We start from the raw sequence: 15282 nt of genomic DNA, 5'->3' as shown, positions 1-15282 counted from the left end.
AATAAATTTCACCTGGTTGAGAAGCATATCATGTCAGATAATGATAAACCATATAATTTTAAACATTTATATTTGACAATATAATTTATGCATTTGACAAAACAGTTTTATATTGCATTCAAGTTTTCATTTGATCAGGTGAATTGCATTCGCTGGGATCTGAACCCACAACTTTGCTGTTGCGAGCACTACTCTCTGAGCAATGTGTCTGTGTTGTTTTGAGCTCTGATTCAATCATTTCTGAGAATGTGAGCAGCAGAAAGAGAGAAGAGACATCATAAGTGATTTTACAGCACTGCTATGTGTCACTCACGTAATGCACCTCTTTAAACTTCATTCAAACATTCATCAATAGAAAGCTTATTTATTCAGCTTTCAGATGATGTTTAAACCTCAATTTCAAAAACTTTACCATTATGACTGGTTTTATGGTCCAAGGTCACATTTAGATGTTTAAAATCTTTTATTTTAAAGGTTATACGTACGGGTGTGCGATATTGACAAAAAATAATATCTCAATATTTTCTTGATTTTATCGATAACAATAATTGGACGATATTTTTCTGAGTGTGTTATTGTGCTGGTATCTACCATGGACAGCTGACTCCTGAAGTTTTTGATGTTCTTCATATTCTGTGTAGTGATCAGTTCACACTGAAATAAATTAATCTTTCCCAATAAATTTAAATAGATTTTTACATTTTATAGGCATTTTTACCTTTATAAAGTCATTTTACTAAAAGTGTGCATTATTTTTTGAGTCAAATTCTTACATTTAATCAGTGAATTAGAATAATAAGACATTTGGGCTGTTACCAAGCAAATTAAATGAGTATCAATAAAATTCATCTTTGCAATGCAGAGGAAACACAGAAGCTGCGTCTGAAGTGACATTTAGATGAATTTACACACTGTTTAATGCAAGACATGAATGCATTTAACCTGCAGTTACAAATGCATAAAGAATGTTTTGATATATTAATCATAAAATGTTTAATACTGTTATTTGAAATGATTTAAATAATAAAAAGAAACTTTAAATGTGAAATTAAATCCGCCAGTAGGTGGCAGCAAGTCACTGTTAATAAGTGAGTCATTGCGATTGAACCGAATCATTTAAACGATTGATTCATTCAGGAACGAATCACCTTCATGTTGCTCAGAGACGCAAAACTGTGCTGTGCCTGTGTTTGGAATTATTTTTGTTGTCGATACAGAGCAAAAACAGGAAATATGGTGCCTAAAACATAAGTCTCTTAATTAACTTCTTGTTTTTTGAACTGTTGTAAAAAATAAATACTATGTTTGTAATCATGGTCATTTTTGGAGGAAGAAACGGCACTCTTTGTGTTATATTAACAATATGAAATTATATAAATATATACATTTTCTGTCCGAATTTTGTGATCATTCTAAATGTATTTTAATAGACTTAAATGCGCACACGTACTAGTCTAGACTTGCAAAATACTCGATAATGTCAAATCGCACATCGTTAAAACAGCAATTACGATATTATCGCAGACGATATATATCGCACACCCCTAGTTATGAGAGCTCATAAGCGTCTCAGTGAGCGCTGGATTACCTGAAGCTCCTCGGTTCCGTTGGCGTTCCTGCGTTTGCGGCCCTTCTTGGGATAGCCGTTGATCTTACACTCGTAGCAGGCCTCAGGAGAGAGAGCGTTCTCGTCTCCATCAGCGGCGTGAGTCAGAGGAGATCCACCGGCCGACAGCCCCGCGCCGGACAGACAGTGCCTGAGACACACACACACACACACACACACATGAGGGAAACAGAAACACACCACAAGACAACAGAATCAGCAGAACACAGATGTGCATCTACTGATAAATGTGTTCAAGTATGAAACCGTAGGCTGGAGATTCATGCTACACACGTGTTCTGGTGTTTCTATTTTGCTTTATTTTTAATTCAGTTTTAGTTTTAGTAATTTTAATACTTCACATGAAACTTTTTTCAGTTTGTTATTACAAAGTTTCAAGTTTTTAAAATTTTTCAATTAACATATTTTTAGTTATTTTATTTCATTTACCAAAAACAAATAGTTTAATAGTTTCAGTTTTAGTACTTATTTAGTTTGATGTCATAGTAACATTTCAAGTTTTTTAAATTCAAGTCTTTTATCAAATATTTTATTTCAATTACCTAAAACAAATACATTTTTAATAGTTTTACTTTTAGTTAACAACAAGAACAAGGTGTATATCATGGCATGTGTTATTTTAGTACTATTTACATACTACTATAGTTTTTAGTAATATTTTGATTAGCTTTTATTTTCATATTTTCAAGTAATTTTGTTGTGCTTTTCACGTTCAAGGTTATAATTCTAATTTTTATTTTTATTTTATATTTTGTTTAAATGACCAAAACTAATTTTGAATAGTTTAACTTTTAGTTAACAATAACAACACTTGTGTAAATCATGTGATATTTCAGCACTTATAAGCTATTACAGTATTAATTAATATTCAGAGTACCTTTTATTTTAAAATTTTGGGTTTTCATTTTAATTATAAATGATTTTGTTTTGTGCTGTTGAAATTTTTATTCAGTTTGGGTTTTTTATATTTCTATTTGGATTTTTATTTCAGTTTTAATAATTTTAGTACTTCATATTAAACTTATTTAATTTGACATTTCTTTTTTTTTTATCTTGTATTTATATTCTATTTCAATGACCAAAAAATATTTTCAGTAGTTTTAGTTAACAATAACACCACAGGTGTGTGTCGTGTGTCAGTAAGAGTTCAGTACTCAGGGGGCGACAGAGCTTCCTTCACATCTAGGAGACCACAGCTTCTGCTCACATCTGCTACAGCAGATGTGTGTGTGTGTGAGAGAGAGAGAGTCTGACCCCTGTCCGGCGCGCAGGTATCCAGGTGGGCATCCACACAGGTATCCTCCGTCGGTGTTGGAGCAGCCGAAGCTGCAGGGGTTCTGCGTCGAGCTGCACTCGTTGACGTCCTGACAGCCGCTCATCTGCTGCTCGAAGGCGAAGCCCGTCGGACACAGACAGCGGAAACTGCCCAGCGTGTTGTGACACGAGGCGCCGCCGCATATCTGACTGTTCTGGCACTCGTTCTCATCTGGACACACAGACACACACGGGGTCAAAGGTCAGGCCGGTTCCCACAGCTCTGCAGTCTTTCTGCAGCAGCACGAGGACCAGCTGGATTCACACCAAAGATCAGGAGACTTTAATCAGCAGAGGAAGAGCCCAGCGTCAGTCACAGACCGCCAGACCCCACACAGGATGATGGGAAAACACTAACCTCACACACACAGACTGGGACGACAGTATTGATTTCCTGTTTAAATCGATTCTTATTTTGAGGAACTGAGATTTATTCTTAAATCCCAAGATCATTGTTTTATTCTGTGCTTTTTTCAGTTGCAGGCATGAACAAAACTTCACAAAATGTCTTCACTAAATCTGCCATTCAGTAATCTTAACAATAAATGCTGTTTTGCAGCTCTTTAATGTGTCGTGAATTAAGACAGACAGACAGACAGAAGGATGGATGGACAGAGAGAGAGACAGAGACAGACAGACAGACAGACAGACAGACAGGTGAAGGTGTCTCACCGACGCACTGGTTCCACTGGTAGTGCTGCAGGTATCCCTGTGGACAGCTGCATCTGTAGCCGCCCACCAGATTTTGACAGCCGTGCTGACAGCGATGATTCCCCACACACTCGTCCATGTCTGACACACACACACACACGTATTAGTGAGACCTTCTGATGTGTGTGTGCATATGTGTGTGTGTGTGTGTGTGTGTGCGTGTGTGTGTACCTTCACAGTGCTGTCCGTTGGGGTCGAGGGAGAATCCTCTCTGGCAGTCACAGTTGAAGCTCCCAGGACTGTTCTGACACGCTCCGTTCGGACCACAGAGACCCGGTTCACTGGCGCACTCGTTATTATCTGTCACACACACACACACACACACACACACACACACACACACACACACAAACACACACTTCATCACTGTATGAACTATGAATGTTGATCGTGATATGAGTGTCGGGAGAGGAAAGGTAAGGGTTGCTGGGTTTGTGTTTTACAGCTGTTTACTTCAGCTAATGGATCACATCTAAACACAGCTGCTGTAACCACGGCAACAGAACCGGTAAATTCCATAACAACTGAGAGCTGGGTCACCGTGGCACCAGACGGCTGGAGCGGCAGACTTGACATCATCATCAGAGCGCCTTCCTCAACATCTGCTCAAAACTAGTGCGCAGTTACCAGGAATATGTGGACATGTACCACAGTATTCATTCAGGAAACACTGAAATTAACTGGACTGAATTTCCAAGTTGACAGATGAAACTGTGCTGGACCAGATGGATCAGGGTTATTATCTTAAACTAAAACCTTAAAACATTGTTACTTATAAAACAAATAAAACAAACATATAAAACAAACTTATTGTGGCTAGTTGCAAAGGCAACATCTTGTTTTTATTTGCTTTAACTAACCCTAACTAAAACTAAAACTGAAAAATAATAATTATTGACATTTAAAAAAAATAAAAATCACAGACAAGACAAATACAAAACCTTCAACTAAATTAAAAAAGGAAAATATAGAAATAAAATATATTTATAAAAAAACTTTATTAAATTACTATTAAAAATTATTGGCAATCATACTAAAATAACACTATTACAACACGATGGCTTTCAAATTACAATCAACTGAACAATATGACAGGGGCTTACAAACTACAAAATAAAATGAGAAATCGAGAAGTAAAAGAAAGGACAAAATAAATATAATAAAAAAATCTATACTAGATAAATAAAACAATTACAACTGAAAAAAATGCAACATAAAACAAAAATCTGATAAAATTATTTCAAGATAATAAATAATAACCTAAACACAAGTATCCAAGAGTATCACAGGTGTATTAATCAACTAATTCCAACAAAATGTCAGTGTTTTTATTCCTAATTTTTGACAGTTATTTTAGATAATGTAGCAAACATAAACTACTAGTTCACAGTGACACCTTTAACTAAAGGCATATGGGAAGTGTTTCTCATCCATTGTAAACATCTATTTAGTTTACTAGTCTAACTATACATGACTGCCTGCATTCAGCATGCGTTCTCTGCTTTGTGTGTGTGCGTGTGTGTGAGTGCATGCGTGCGTGTGTGTGAGTGCATGCGTGTGTGAGTGTGTGTGCGAGTGTATGCGTGCACGTGTGTGTGTGTGTGAGTGCATGCGTGTGTGAGTGAGTGCATGCGTGTGAGTGCATGCGTGCACGTGTGTGTGAGTGCATGCGTGTGTGAGTGAGTGCATGCGTGCGTGTGTGTGTGTGTGTGTGTGAGTGCATGCGTGCGTGTGTGTGAGTGCATGCGTGTGTGAGTGAGTGCATGCGTGCGTGTGAGTGCATGCGTGCACGTGTGTGTGAGTGCATGCGTGTGTGAGTGCATGCGTGCGTGTATGTGTGTGTGTGAGTGCATGCGTGCGTGTGTGTGAGTGCGTGCGTGTGTGAGTGCGTGCGTGTGAGTGCATGCGTGCACGTGTGTGTGAGTGCATGCGTGTGTGAGTGTGTGTGCGAGTGTATGCGTGCACGTGTGTGTGTGTGAGTGCATGCGTGTGTGAGTGAGTGCATGCGTGTGTGCGTGTGAGTGCATGCGTGCACGTGTGTGTGAGTGCATGCGTGTGTGAGTGAGTGCATGCGTGCGTGTGTGTGTGTGTGTGTGAGTGCATGCGTGCGTGTGTGTGAGTGCATGCGTGTGTGAGTAAGTGCATGCGTGCGTGTGAGTGCATGCGTGCACGTGTGTGTGAGTGCATGCGTGTGTGAGTGTATGCGTGCGTGTGTGTGAGTGCGTGCGTGTGTGAGTGAGTGCGTGCGTGTGAGTGCATGCGTGTGAGTGTGTGTGCGAGTGCATGCGTGTGTGAGTGTGTGCGCGAGTGCATGCGTGTGTGAGTGTGTGCGCGAGTGCATGCGTGTGTGAGTGTGTGCGAGTGCATGCGTGCGTGTGTGAGGCAATGCGTGCATGTGTGTGTGAGTGCATGCATGTGTGAGTGTGTGTGCGAGTGCATGCGTGTGTGAGTGTGTGTGCGAGTGCATGCGTGCGTGTGTGTGAGGCAATGCGTGCATGTGTGTGTGAGTGCATGCGTGCGTGAGTGAGTGCGTGTGTGAGAGAGTGCGAGTGTGTGTGTGTGTGTGTGTGTGTGTGTGTGAGCGTTTTTGTGACAAATGAGGACATAAATTTGTATAATGGCACAGGTATGACACAGGTATTACAAGGTGAAGGTGACTTTTCAGGACATTGACCCATGTCCCCACTTTTTTAAAACGCTTATAAATCATACAGAATGAGGTTTTTTGGGGGAAAGTAGAAATGCACAGTCTCCTGTGAGGGCTATGTTTAGGTGTAGGGCAATAGCACATACAGTTTGTACAGTATAAAACTATGGAGAGTCCCCACTTTTCACAAAAACAAACGTGTGTGTGTGTGTGTCAGAGTGCATGTGTGTGTGTGTGTGTGTGTGTGTGAGAGAGTGCGTGTGTGTGTGTGTGTGTGTGTGAGTTCTCACCGATGCAGGCTGTGTGGTGTTGTGTGAATCCCGGTGGGCATTTGCAGGTGAATCCTCCGATGGTGTTGACACACAGGAACTGACAGTTGTGTTGTTTGGTGGCGCATTCATCCAGATCTGGAGAGACACAGAGTCAGAACACACATGTGTGTGCACGCTGTCCCGCCGGTGAACCTGGGCTCCGAGACTACAGACGTATCGCTGCACCGGTGTAAATAATTAGCCGTGAGTCGTTAATGTGATGTATATTTAATCAGCCGTGTGTTTGTGTGTGTTATCTGGGGCAGTAGGAAGTCAGATTTAGTCTAGACTCAATAACCGCTCTCTCTGTGTGTGTGTTTTACCCCGGCAGCTCTTGGCATCGTCCTGCAGCACGTATCCTCGTGGGCAGGAGCACAGATATCCACCATCCGTGTTCTTACAGATGAAGTTACAGGGTTTCGGAGCCTGAACACACTCGTCCACATCTACACACACACGGTTAGGTTAGGACATACAAAATATTGATCTGATAGAAAAATAATGATAGTCTATGAGTTGATCTCACTGATATCGTGAAACAAACACTTGTTTGTGTGAGTTATTGCTATAGTTATCACACTTATCATTATATAGTTTTCTCTATAGTTATATTTGTTGTAGTTATCGCTATAGCCATTGCTACAATTCTGATTATAGTCATGGTTACAGTTATTGGTAAAGTTATTGCTGCAGTTATACTTATATTGTTATATTTTATCATAGTCATCGCTGTATCTATCGTTATAATTCTCATTTTAGTTTTAGATATTATAGTTAACGATTTAATTATCAATATAGCCATGGTTATAGTTATTGGCATATTTTTCACTGTCATTGTCATTATGCTCATCGCTATTGTGAATGTTATATTCACAGTTATTGCTATATGTGTGTGTGTGTGTGTGTGTGTGTGTGTGTGTGTGTGTGTGTGTGTGTGTTATTGTGTAGTTATCATTATAGTTATCGTTATCACTATAGTTCGTATAGTATCGTTTATAGTCATGGTTATAATTATGTTATTGCTGTAGTTATTGTTACAATTATTTCTGTAGTTACTGTTATAGTTATTGTTTTAGCTATTGCTGTAGTTATAGTTATCGCTATATCTATTATGATAGTTATCATAGTTATTGCTGTAGTTGTCATTATTGTTATCTTTTTCACTATTTATCGTTTATAGTCATGTTATAGTTATTAGTCATCACTCTGGTTATCGTTATAGTTATTGTTTCAATTATTGCTGTAGCTATTGTTAATAGTTATTGTTATATTTATTCTTATAGTTGTCATTGTAGTTATCATACTTATTGTTATCACCATTGTTATTATTTACAGTAGTAGTTGTAGTTATTAGTTATCGATATACAGTCAAACCAAAAATTATTCTGACACCAGATATAATTTTTTTTATATTTTTTTAGTAGTGGGTGCAGGACACTATAGTTAATTTATGTAAGTGAGGAGAGCAAAATAAAGTAAACTGTGACATATTACACCCAAACATTCTTCATAAAGTGGACTACCAGTAAAAATTTGGGAGCAAAAAGTATTCAGACACTTTGAGCTGATCATGTTTTGCTTCAGTGTTTTTGCTTTAATTGCTAATGTGATGTTTTTCCACCACAGACTGAACTAAATGAAGCATTGCTTGGTAATTAGTTGAGCTAAATTAGTATTATCTAATTATGTTCTTAAATTTAACAGCGGACAGCTATTCAACCCAATTCATTACATACCTTTCTATCAAAGTTATCTGACATTATCAAGATCAGTTTGTTCTGATGCAGTTTAACTCTGAGCTCTTCTCATATTTTATTAGCATTTTCTAAATGATAGCAAATAAACTGTGATTATGGGAGAAACGTTGAAGGTGACTGAATAAATTTTGGGTAACACGTTATTTCAAGGTGTCCTTGTTACACGTTACATGTACTTACTATTATAATAACAATAAATTATGCATAATTACATGCAAGTAACCATATAGTAAATTTATATTACTCAGTATTTAAATGTATAATTACACTGTAACAAGGACACCTTAAAATAAAGTGTAACCAAATTTTGGTTTGACTGTACTTATCGCTGTAGTTATTGTTAAAATTACTGCTGTTATCATTAACAGTATCATTATATTTATATAATGATATCATTATATTTATTGCAGTCATCAGTAATCTCACACGTCTCCTCTAGAGTTTCAGAAGAGATCTAAGAAACGTCTCGAACTGTGTTCACTAATAAAACACGTCTGTGTGAGACTCACCCACACACTGAGTGTCGCTGATGTCAGTGGTGTATCCGGGTTTACAGACGCAGCTGAAGGAGCCCAGCGTGTTCAAACACTGGCCGTTCTTACACAGATTCCCCATCACCTTACACTCGTCGATATCTGCAGAGCACACACAGATCATCCACAGAGCCACACTAGAGGTCGACCGATTGATCGGCCCTATTTTTAGCATTTAGCATAAATTAATCTGCATCGGCCGATTTATATGCAGGCGCATCTACGGGCAGCTAAGAGTTGTTGTGGAACACTGTACCAGAGACTCCCTTTCTCTCTGAGGCTGTGTGAGACAGAGCAACTCACACTCTGCAGGTATGAGCATTTTTTATAATGATTTTAGTGACCAAAATTATCACGGTTATCAGTATTATCACGGTATCGTTAAAATGTGCTGAGATGTTCAAAAAGCACTGACACATAAATCAAGTTTTATACTTAAAAATCAACAAACAACAATAAAATGACTTTTTGTTTGCATAATCACTAAAACAATAATGTTACCAATGATGTTCAGATTTTAAATGACAACTTGACTGACAACAGTTTAATAGCATGTTCAAATATCTAATGTAAATGTTCAAATAAAGCTTTGAAAAAGTTTTGAAATAAGGTAAACCTCACATTTCAGCCTTTATATAAAGAAAAGTGTTAAGTCAAAATGATAATTGATTAATAAATGATCATATGTATTTTATCTGCTCCATAAATAATTCTAGATAACTTATCTGATTTGTTCAAATGTGTAGAATACTTGTTTTTCATCAGTAGGTCAAAATTTAGAGCAGGGCATGCAGATTCGATCTGTTTTTGGCCAGACAGAAACTGCTGCACACAGGCTGAATGTGAATGCAAGTCTCTGTAAATCCAGTCTCTGACAGCAGGTGGCACTTATAGAGCAGCAGAATTACAGCTGTTTCCTGAAAACCTACCCTGGCCATCAGTGGTGTATCCGGGGCCCAGCGGGCACATCTTCTTGTAGTGCGTGGTCCCGGGCAGTGGGCAGATCTCACAGTTGGACCCCCAGCCGCGGCCCCCATCACAACAGCACTCAGATTTTCTGACGCTGACGCGACTGCTGGAACTCATCTGACACATGGTCTGCAGGACCTCCAGGAAGCAGAAGCCCTGACGGTTATCTGACACACACACGTTTGTTTCTGTGAATTGTGGGGACTTTCCATAGACTTCTATTACTTTTATATTGACCAAACTATATTTTCTACCCCCTAACCCAACCCTAACCCTAAACCTACCTCTAACAGAAAATCTGTTTGCATTGTTACACTTTCTTGAAAATAAATTAAAGCAAAGATGTCCGTTAAAACTGTGAACTTACTGCGAACCTTAAAAAGCTTAATATTTATGAAGGACCCAATAGAAAAAAGAAAGAGGAAATATTGGGTCTATCCAAGAGAGAGGACAACAAAATCATCCTCACAAGACTCCATTTCTTAATTTTTTCTTAACGGATTAATACATATGCATCGGACTCGGTGTGCAAGGTTTCTGTGCATGATGAATTTTTAGGATAACGAATACGAAAAACACTTGCGAAAATTTCGGACTCAGTAGTTGCGTTTACACGGACCCTAATAATCCGATCGTAGTAGAACTAGATAGAACTAAGTCACGTGTAACCAGATTGAATTGGCCAGATCTGATTAAAATGTTGACATATGACACGCAGAAGGTGCTGCTCTTCCTGATGAATAAAGTGCCATAAATGAGTGTCCAGTCATTCTAAAATTCTGCTCATAAAACGGATAGTTCCGGTCCTTGATTCTGATTGGTTGAGCCGCGTTTGAAGCTTACACTACATTAAATTACACTACAAACCTACACCTTTGTTTACTTTGTGTGTTGCTTGGCAACCACTTAGTTGCAACCACAACTGTTTCCGAGGAACTACATTGTTTGGTGGAAGAACACTGTTTTTATTAATATCATTACACTTTATTTGCTCTGTTTTATTTTGTGTAACCTTACTACGTATATGGAATAACCGTTTTATAAAAGCAATAAGCCCTGTGAAGCCGTGGTTTACAGTGAATTTATAACAGATAAGGGTATGACGCTTCGCGTCGTGCCTAACAACGCCCCTTAGCTGTTATAAAGTCACCGTAAACCACGGCTTCACAGGGCTTATTGCTTTATTTCACTCAGCGTCTGTGAAGTGGAACAATGTCCCATCAGTCCTCGTTTAAGACTCTCATCCACAGACGATGGGTTTGGGCACGAGAAGGAGCACTTTTACTGCTTTCTAAAGTAAGCAGCACTACACAACGCCTAATTAGGACCCAAAGTGTGCTTTTTAAAACAGTATACGACAACAGCGGGAAACTCTGTGTATTCATGCAGTGTGCGCATGTCAAAAGATTAAATCTGATCAGACGCTTGTGACATATAAACACGCATATCAACTCGATCACTTTATTTAGCGTTCATGTAAACACTACGTTCGGATTCGTCAATCAGAATTAATTCATTCTGATGGAAGCAAAAATTGTCCATGTAAACGCAGCTAGTCAAGTCAAGTCACCTTTATTTGTAACCTTTGATTGTGTCAAAGCAGCTTTACAGTGTTTAATCCCACCGCTCACAATAGTGACCGTAAAGACAGTTTTCATTTACAAAACTCTAAAATCCTTACTGACTGGTGTTTTAGTGCATTTCCTGCAAATATGGAAAAATAAAGGGTCTCAATTAAATATGTGCAGTGTCACATGATTAGTGCAGATTAATCACGACGCATAAAAAGTCAGTATAAGTCATTATAATCAGTAATTATGTCAGATTAATCGCGACGCATAAAAAGTCAGTATAAATCATTATAATCAGTAATTATGTCAGATTAATCGCGACGCATAAAAAGTCAGTATAAGTCATTATAATCAGTAATTATGTCCCCACTGGATGCAACAAATGCCTCGTTTATAATGGGTTTTATTGTTTTAGTCTCATCTCGCCGAGACACGGCATCACAACATGGTATGGGGCGTAACATTTCCGTCTCACGCTTGAGGTATTCGGCCAATCGCAAAGCACTGAATAGCTGGCCAATCAGAGCACGCCTCACTTCTCAGAACGATGAAGTTTGTAAAAATCGGTGCATTTCAGAAAAACCAAAAACCTTGGAAGAAACCAGGCTCAGTCGGGGTCCAGTTCTGCCCAGTGGCTAGTGAGCAAAGACCTTTACTGGACGATGACTAGCGACTCATTTGTATGGAATTTCAAGAGAATCAAAGCTGAAACTTCAGTGCAACACACCTGAGAGCTCCGCCACGTCTCCTGAGCAACGAAAGAGCTGCTGTGAATGTGTGTGTGAGTGTGTCTTACCGATGCACTCGGTCCTGCTGGGACTGGGGCTGAAGCCCTGATCGCAGATGCAGCGGTAACTGCCCACCGTGTTCTCGCAGCGGCCGTTCTCGCAGATGCCCGGTTTGACCGAGCATTCGTTCAGATCTGTGCACAAACACATGCATCAGGAGTCTGAGTGCTGTGGACAGCATCAGTAAATATCGGGATGTGAGTGCTCACCCACGCAGCTGTCTCCGTTGGGCTGTCTGGTGTATCCCGGCGAGCAGATGCACATGTACGTGCCAATCAGATTCTTACAGGTCATTCCTCTGGACGCACAGTCGTCCAGACCCTCCTCGCACTCGTTCTGATCTGATGAACACAAGAGGAGCGTTAAAACGTGACGATGTGTGTTTGTTGACGCTGAAAGAGTCGTCTTTACCTTTGCACATCCGGCGGTCTTCTCTCAGCACGTATCCCGCTGGACATTTGCATTCGTACGATCCCACTGTGTTGACACAGCGGAACGCACACAGCAGAGGATTCTGGGAACACTCGTTGATATCTAACAACACATCAAACACCAGTGCACATAAAGATGTGTTCACACTAGAGAGCATATGTGACTGTGGAGCACAAAAGCAGTCATGAGCAGCACAAGTATATCTGTAGCAATAGCCAACAATACATTGTATGGGTCAAAATTATACATTTCTCTTTTATGCCAAAAATCATTAGGATATTAAGATCATGTTCCATGAAGATATTTAGTAAATTTCCTACTGTAAATATATCTAAACTTAATTTTGTATTAGTTATATGCATTGCTAAGAACTTCATTTGAACAACTTTAAAGGAGATTTTCTCAATATTTAGATTTTTTTGCTCCCTCAGATTCCAGATTTTCTAATAGTTGTATCTCAGACAAATATTGTCCGATCATAACAAACCATACATCAATGGACAGATTATTTATTCAGCTTTTAGATGTTCACAACACCTTTATGACTGGTTTTGTGGTCCAGGGTCATATTTGACATCAGCCCTCGGTTTGTAAACAAGTGGATGATTGGCCATCAGTGTGAAAAAAAATCCAGACTAACTGAAGCAAGTGAACCGCTACTGACGCTCTAGATCTATCTGTTAGGGTTTAGCGTATGTCTCTTTGCTGCTTTGCAGATGTTGCAGCATGTGCTGCATGTCATGCAAGTCATTTTGTAGTTGATGTAGTTTATGTAGTAAAATCAAAGCAACAGAAGCATGGCTAGTGAAGCATATGGGGTCAAATGTGTTTAATGCAAGATGCAGGGCAGTGGAAAAAAATGCAAGGATTGGAGATTTTTTAAAGTTGAGCAACTTTTAACTTGTAACAACAATGTTATTAAAACGCTGCACTCATGCATAAGAGGCCGTAAAAGATGCAAAATGTGAATATAATGGTGAAAGGCATCCATCTGATGTTAAATAATTTTCACTCAGAAATTGATAGTAAATTTCACACATAATTACAAAGAAATGGCAAATAACTATGGAAGCCCATTTTCATCACGGAATAAAATAATGAAAAAGGTAACTGTGACTTTTTCTAAATTTTGAGCTTATATGTCACAATTCAGGCTTTGTTTCTCACAATTGTGAGAAAAAAAAAAAGTCAGAATTACAAGATATAAACACAGAATTCAGAATTTTTCTCAGAATAACCTTAACCCTAATGCAATTCTGTGTTTATATCTTGCAATTTTGAGTTTTGAATTCAATTCTTTTTTAAAACAAAGCCAGGATTGTGAGAAAAATGTCAGATTTAGTTTATGTTGATGTCAAACATTGATAACACATTGAATAAAACATGAAATTTTGAAATAGAACGTAGTAATTTGAAATAATAATTCTTGTGTGTATTATGAATCTACTGCACTCCAGTAATCTTTGTTCTATTGTCAAATCATTCGATTTGTTTGTTTGTTCGTTTATAGTTTAACGTCATGCCAGGTACCACGGCTACAATCATGGCAAGAATTTGTTTTTTAAAGTTTTTAAAATTTATCTTTGATTTAAAGTGCCCTTATTATGGCTTATTATTAGCTTTCATGCAGTGTGTAACACAGCTCTAAGTGAATGAAAACATCCTGCAAAGTTGTAAATCTGAAAGTGCTCCGTGCATAAAGTTATCGTCTCTCAAAAGAAAGAGTCGACTCTGAATCATTGAATCAAGTTGTTTTTGAAACGAATCCCAAACTGTTTCATGTTGACATCAACATCAAACATTAGCATATTGCCCGCCCACTTGTTGGTCTTTTTGCGTTGGTCTGAATGAAAATACAAATTTATTCTTTGCCATTAGGTGCCGCTTTTGGAGCGGCAAAAATAGCTGTTTTCCTGGTAACGCTGTACAATAAGCAGCACTGCACTCACAAACAGATGAGATGAAAATGAGAACAATCGGACCAATCACTGCAGATTAGCGTCACGCAAAGCCTCGAGGGGTTTGGAAAAACGATTTGTTGAGCAAATCGTTTGGGAGTCGTTGACCAAATAAGGTAAAAATAAATGCATATTATAAAAATTTAAAGTGTTTTGACCTTGCATGCATGTCAACCTGTTGTTGGGGACTCCCAAAACCAAAATATGAACCTTTCATAAACCATAATAGGGGCACTTTAAAAATCATTAGATTTGGATTGGTAATTAGCTACTGCTAGTACTCACAGTGATACTCCTGATGAAGATGCAAATATACAGCGGATCAGAAATGAATCAAACTGGGCTTCAGATCTAATAAACAGCGAGTGTGAGTGTGAGAGCGGCCTACAGGAACAGATCTGGAGAATAACTACAGCAGCAGCTCCTCACTGACCTTCACAGGTCATCATGGGTCCGGGCTCGAAGCCCTCGTCACAGCTGCACTCAAACGCTCCCTCCACGTTTGTGCAGGTGCCGTTCCCACACGGGTTCCCCAGCTCACACTCGTTCGTGTCTGATGACGGAGAGCGCAGGAAACACACACACACACACACACACACACGCACACACGCACACACGTGAGCTCACGTTCAACACACTCCTCATCATCCTCAATCGTGTGTTT

At 39.0% G+C, this 15282-nt stretch overlaps 1 protein-coding gene across 1 annotated transcript in view; it reads right to left on the bottom strand.

The window, feature by feature from the left end:
- LOC306843283 (fibrillin-1-like) overlaps window positions 1–15282 on the bottom strand; it is an 83389-nt gene that overhangs the window by 5033 nt on the left and 63074 nt on the right. The window contains exons 54-65 of the mRNA XM_079374665.1: window positions 15052–15171; window positions 12640–12762; window positions 12438–12569; window positions 12237–12362; window positions 9830–10036; window positions 8877–9002; window positions 6934–7056; window positions 6590–6706; window positions 3824–3952; window positions 3614–3733; window positions 2882–3113; window positions 1589–1757 (exon numbers count right to left, since the gene is read on the bottom strand). Coding sequence (XP_079230791.1) covers window positions 1589–1757; window positions 2882–3113; window positions 3614–3733; window positions 3824–3952; window positions 6590–6706; window positions 6934–7056; window positions 8877–9002; window positions 9830–10036; window positions 12237–12362; window positions 12438–12569; window positions 12640–12762; window positions 15052–15171 — 1724 coding nt within the window. The remainder of the gene's footprint in view (window positions 1–1588; window positions 1758–2881; window positions 3114–3613; window positions 3734–3823; window positions 3953–6589; window positions 6707–6933; window positions 7057–8876; window positions 9003–9829; window positions 10037–12236; window positions 12363–12437; window positions 12570–12639; window positions 12763–15051; window positions 15172–15282) is intronic.

This window comes from Barbus barbus (assembly GCF_936440315.1).
Source record: "Barbus barbus genome assembly, chromosome: 23".
NCBI classification, from domain to species: domain Eukaryota; kingdom Metazoa; phylum Chordata; class Actinopteri; order Cypriniformes; family Cyprinidae; genus Barbus; species Barbus barbus.
The sequence above is the reverse complement of the archived record's forward strand: the minus strand, read 5'-3'. Positions and strand labels throughout refer to the sequence as shown.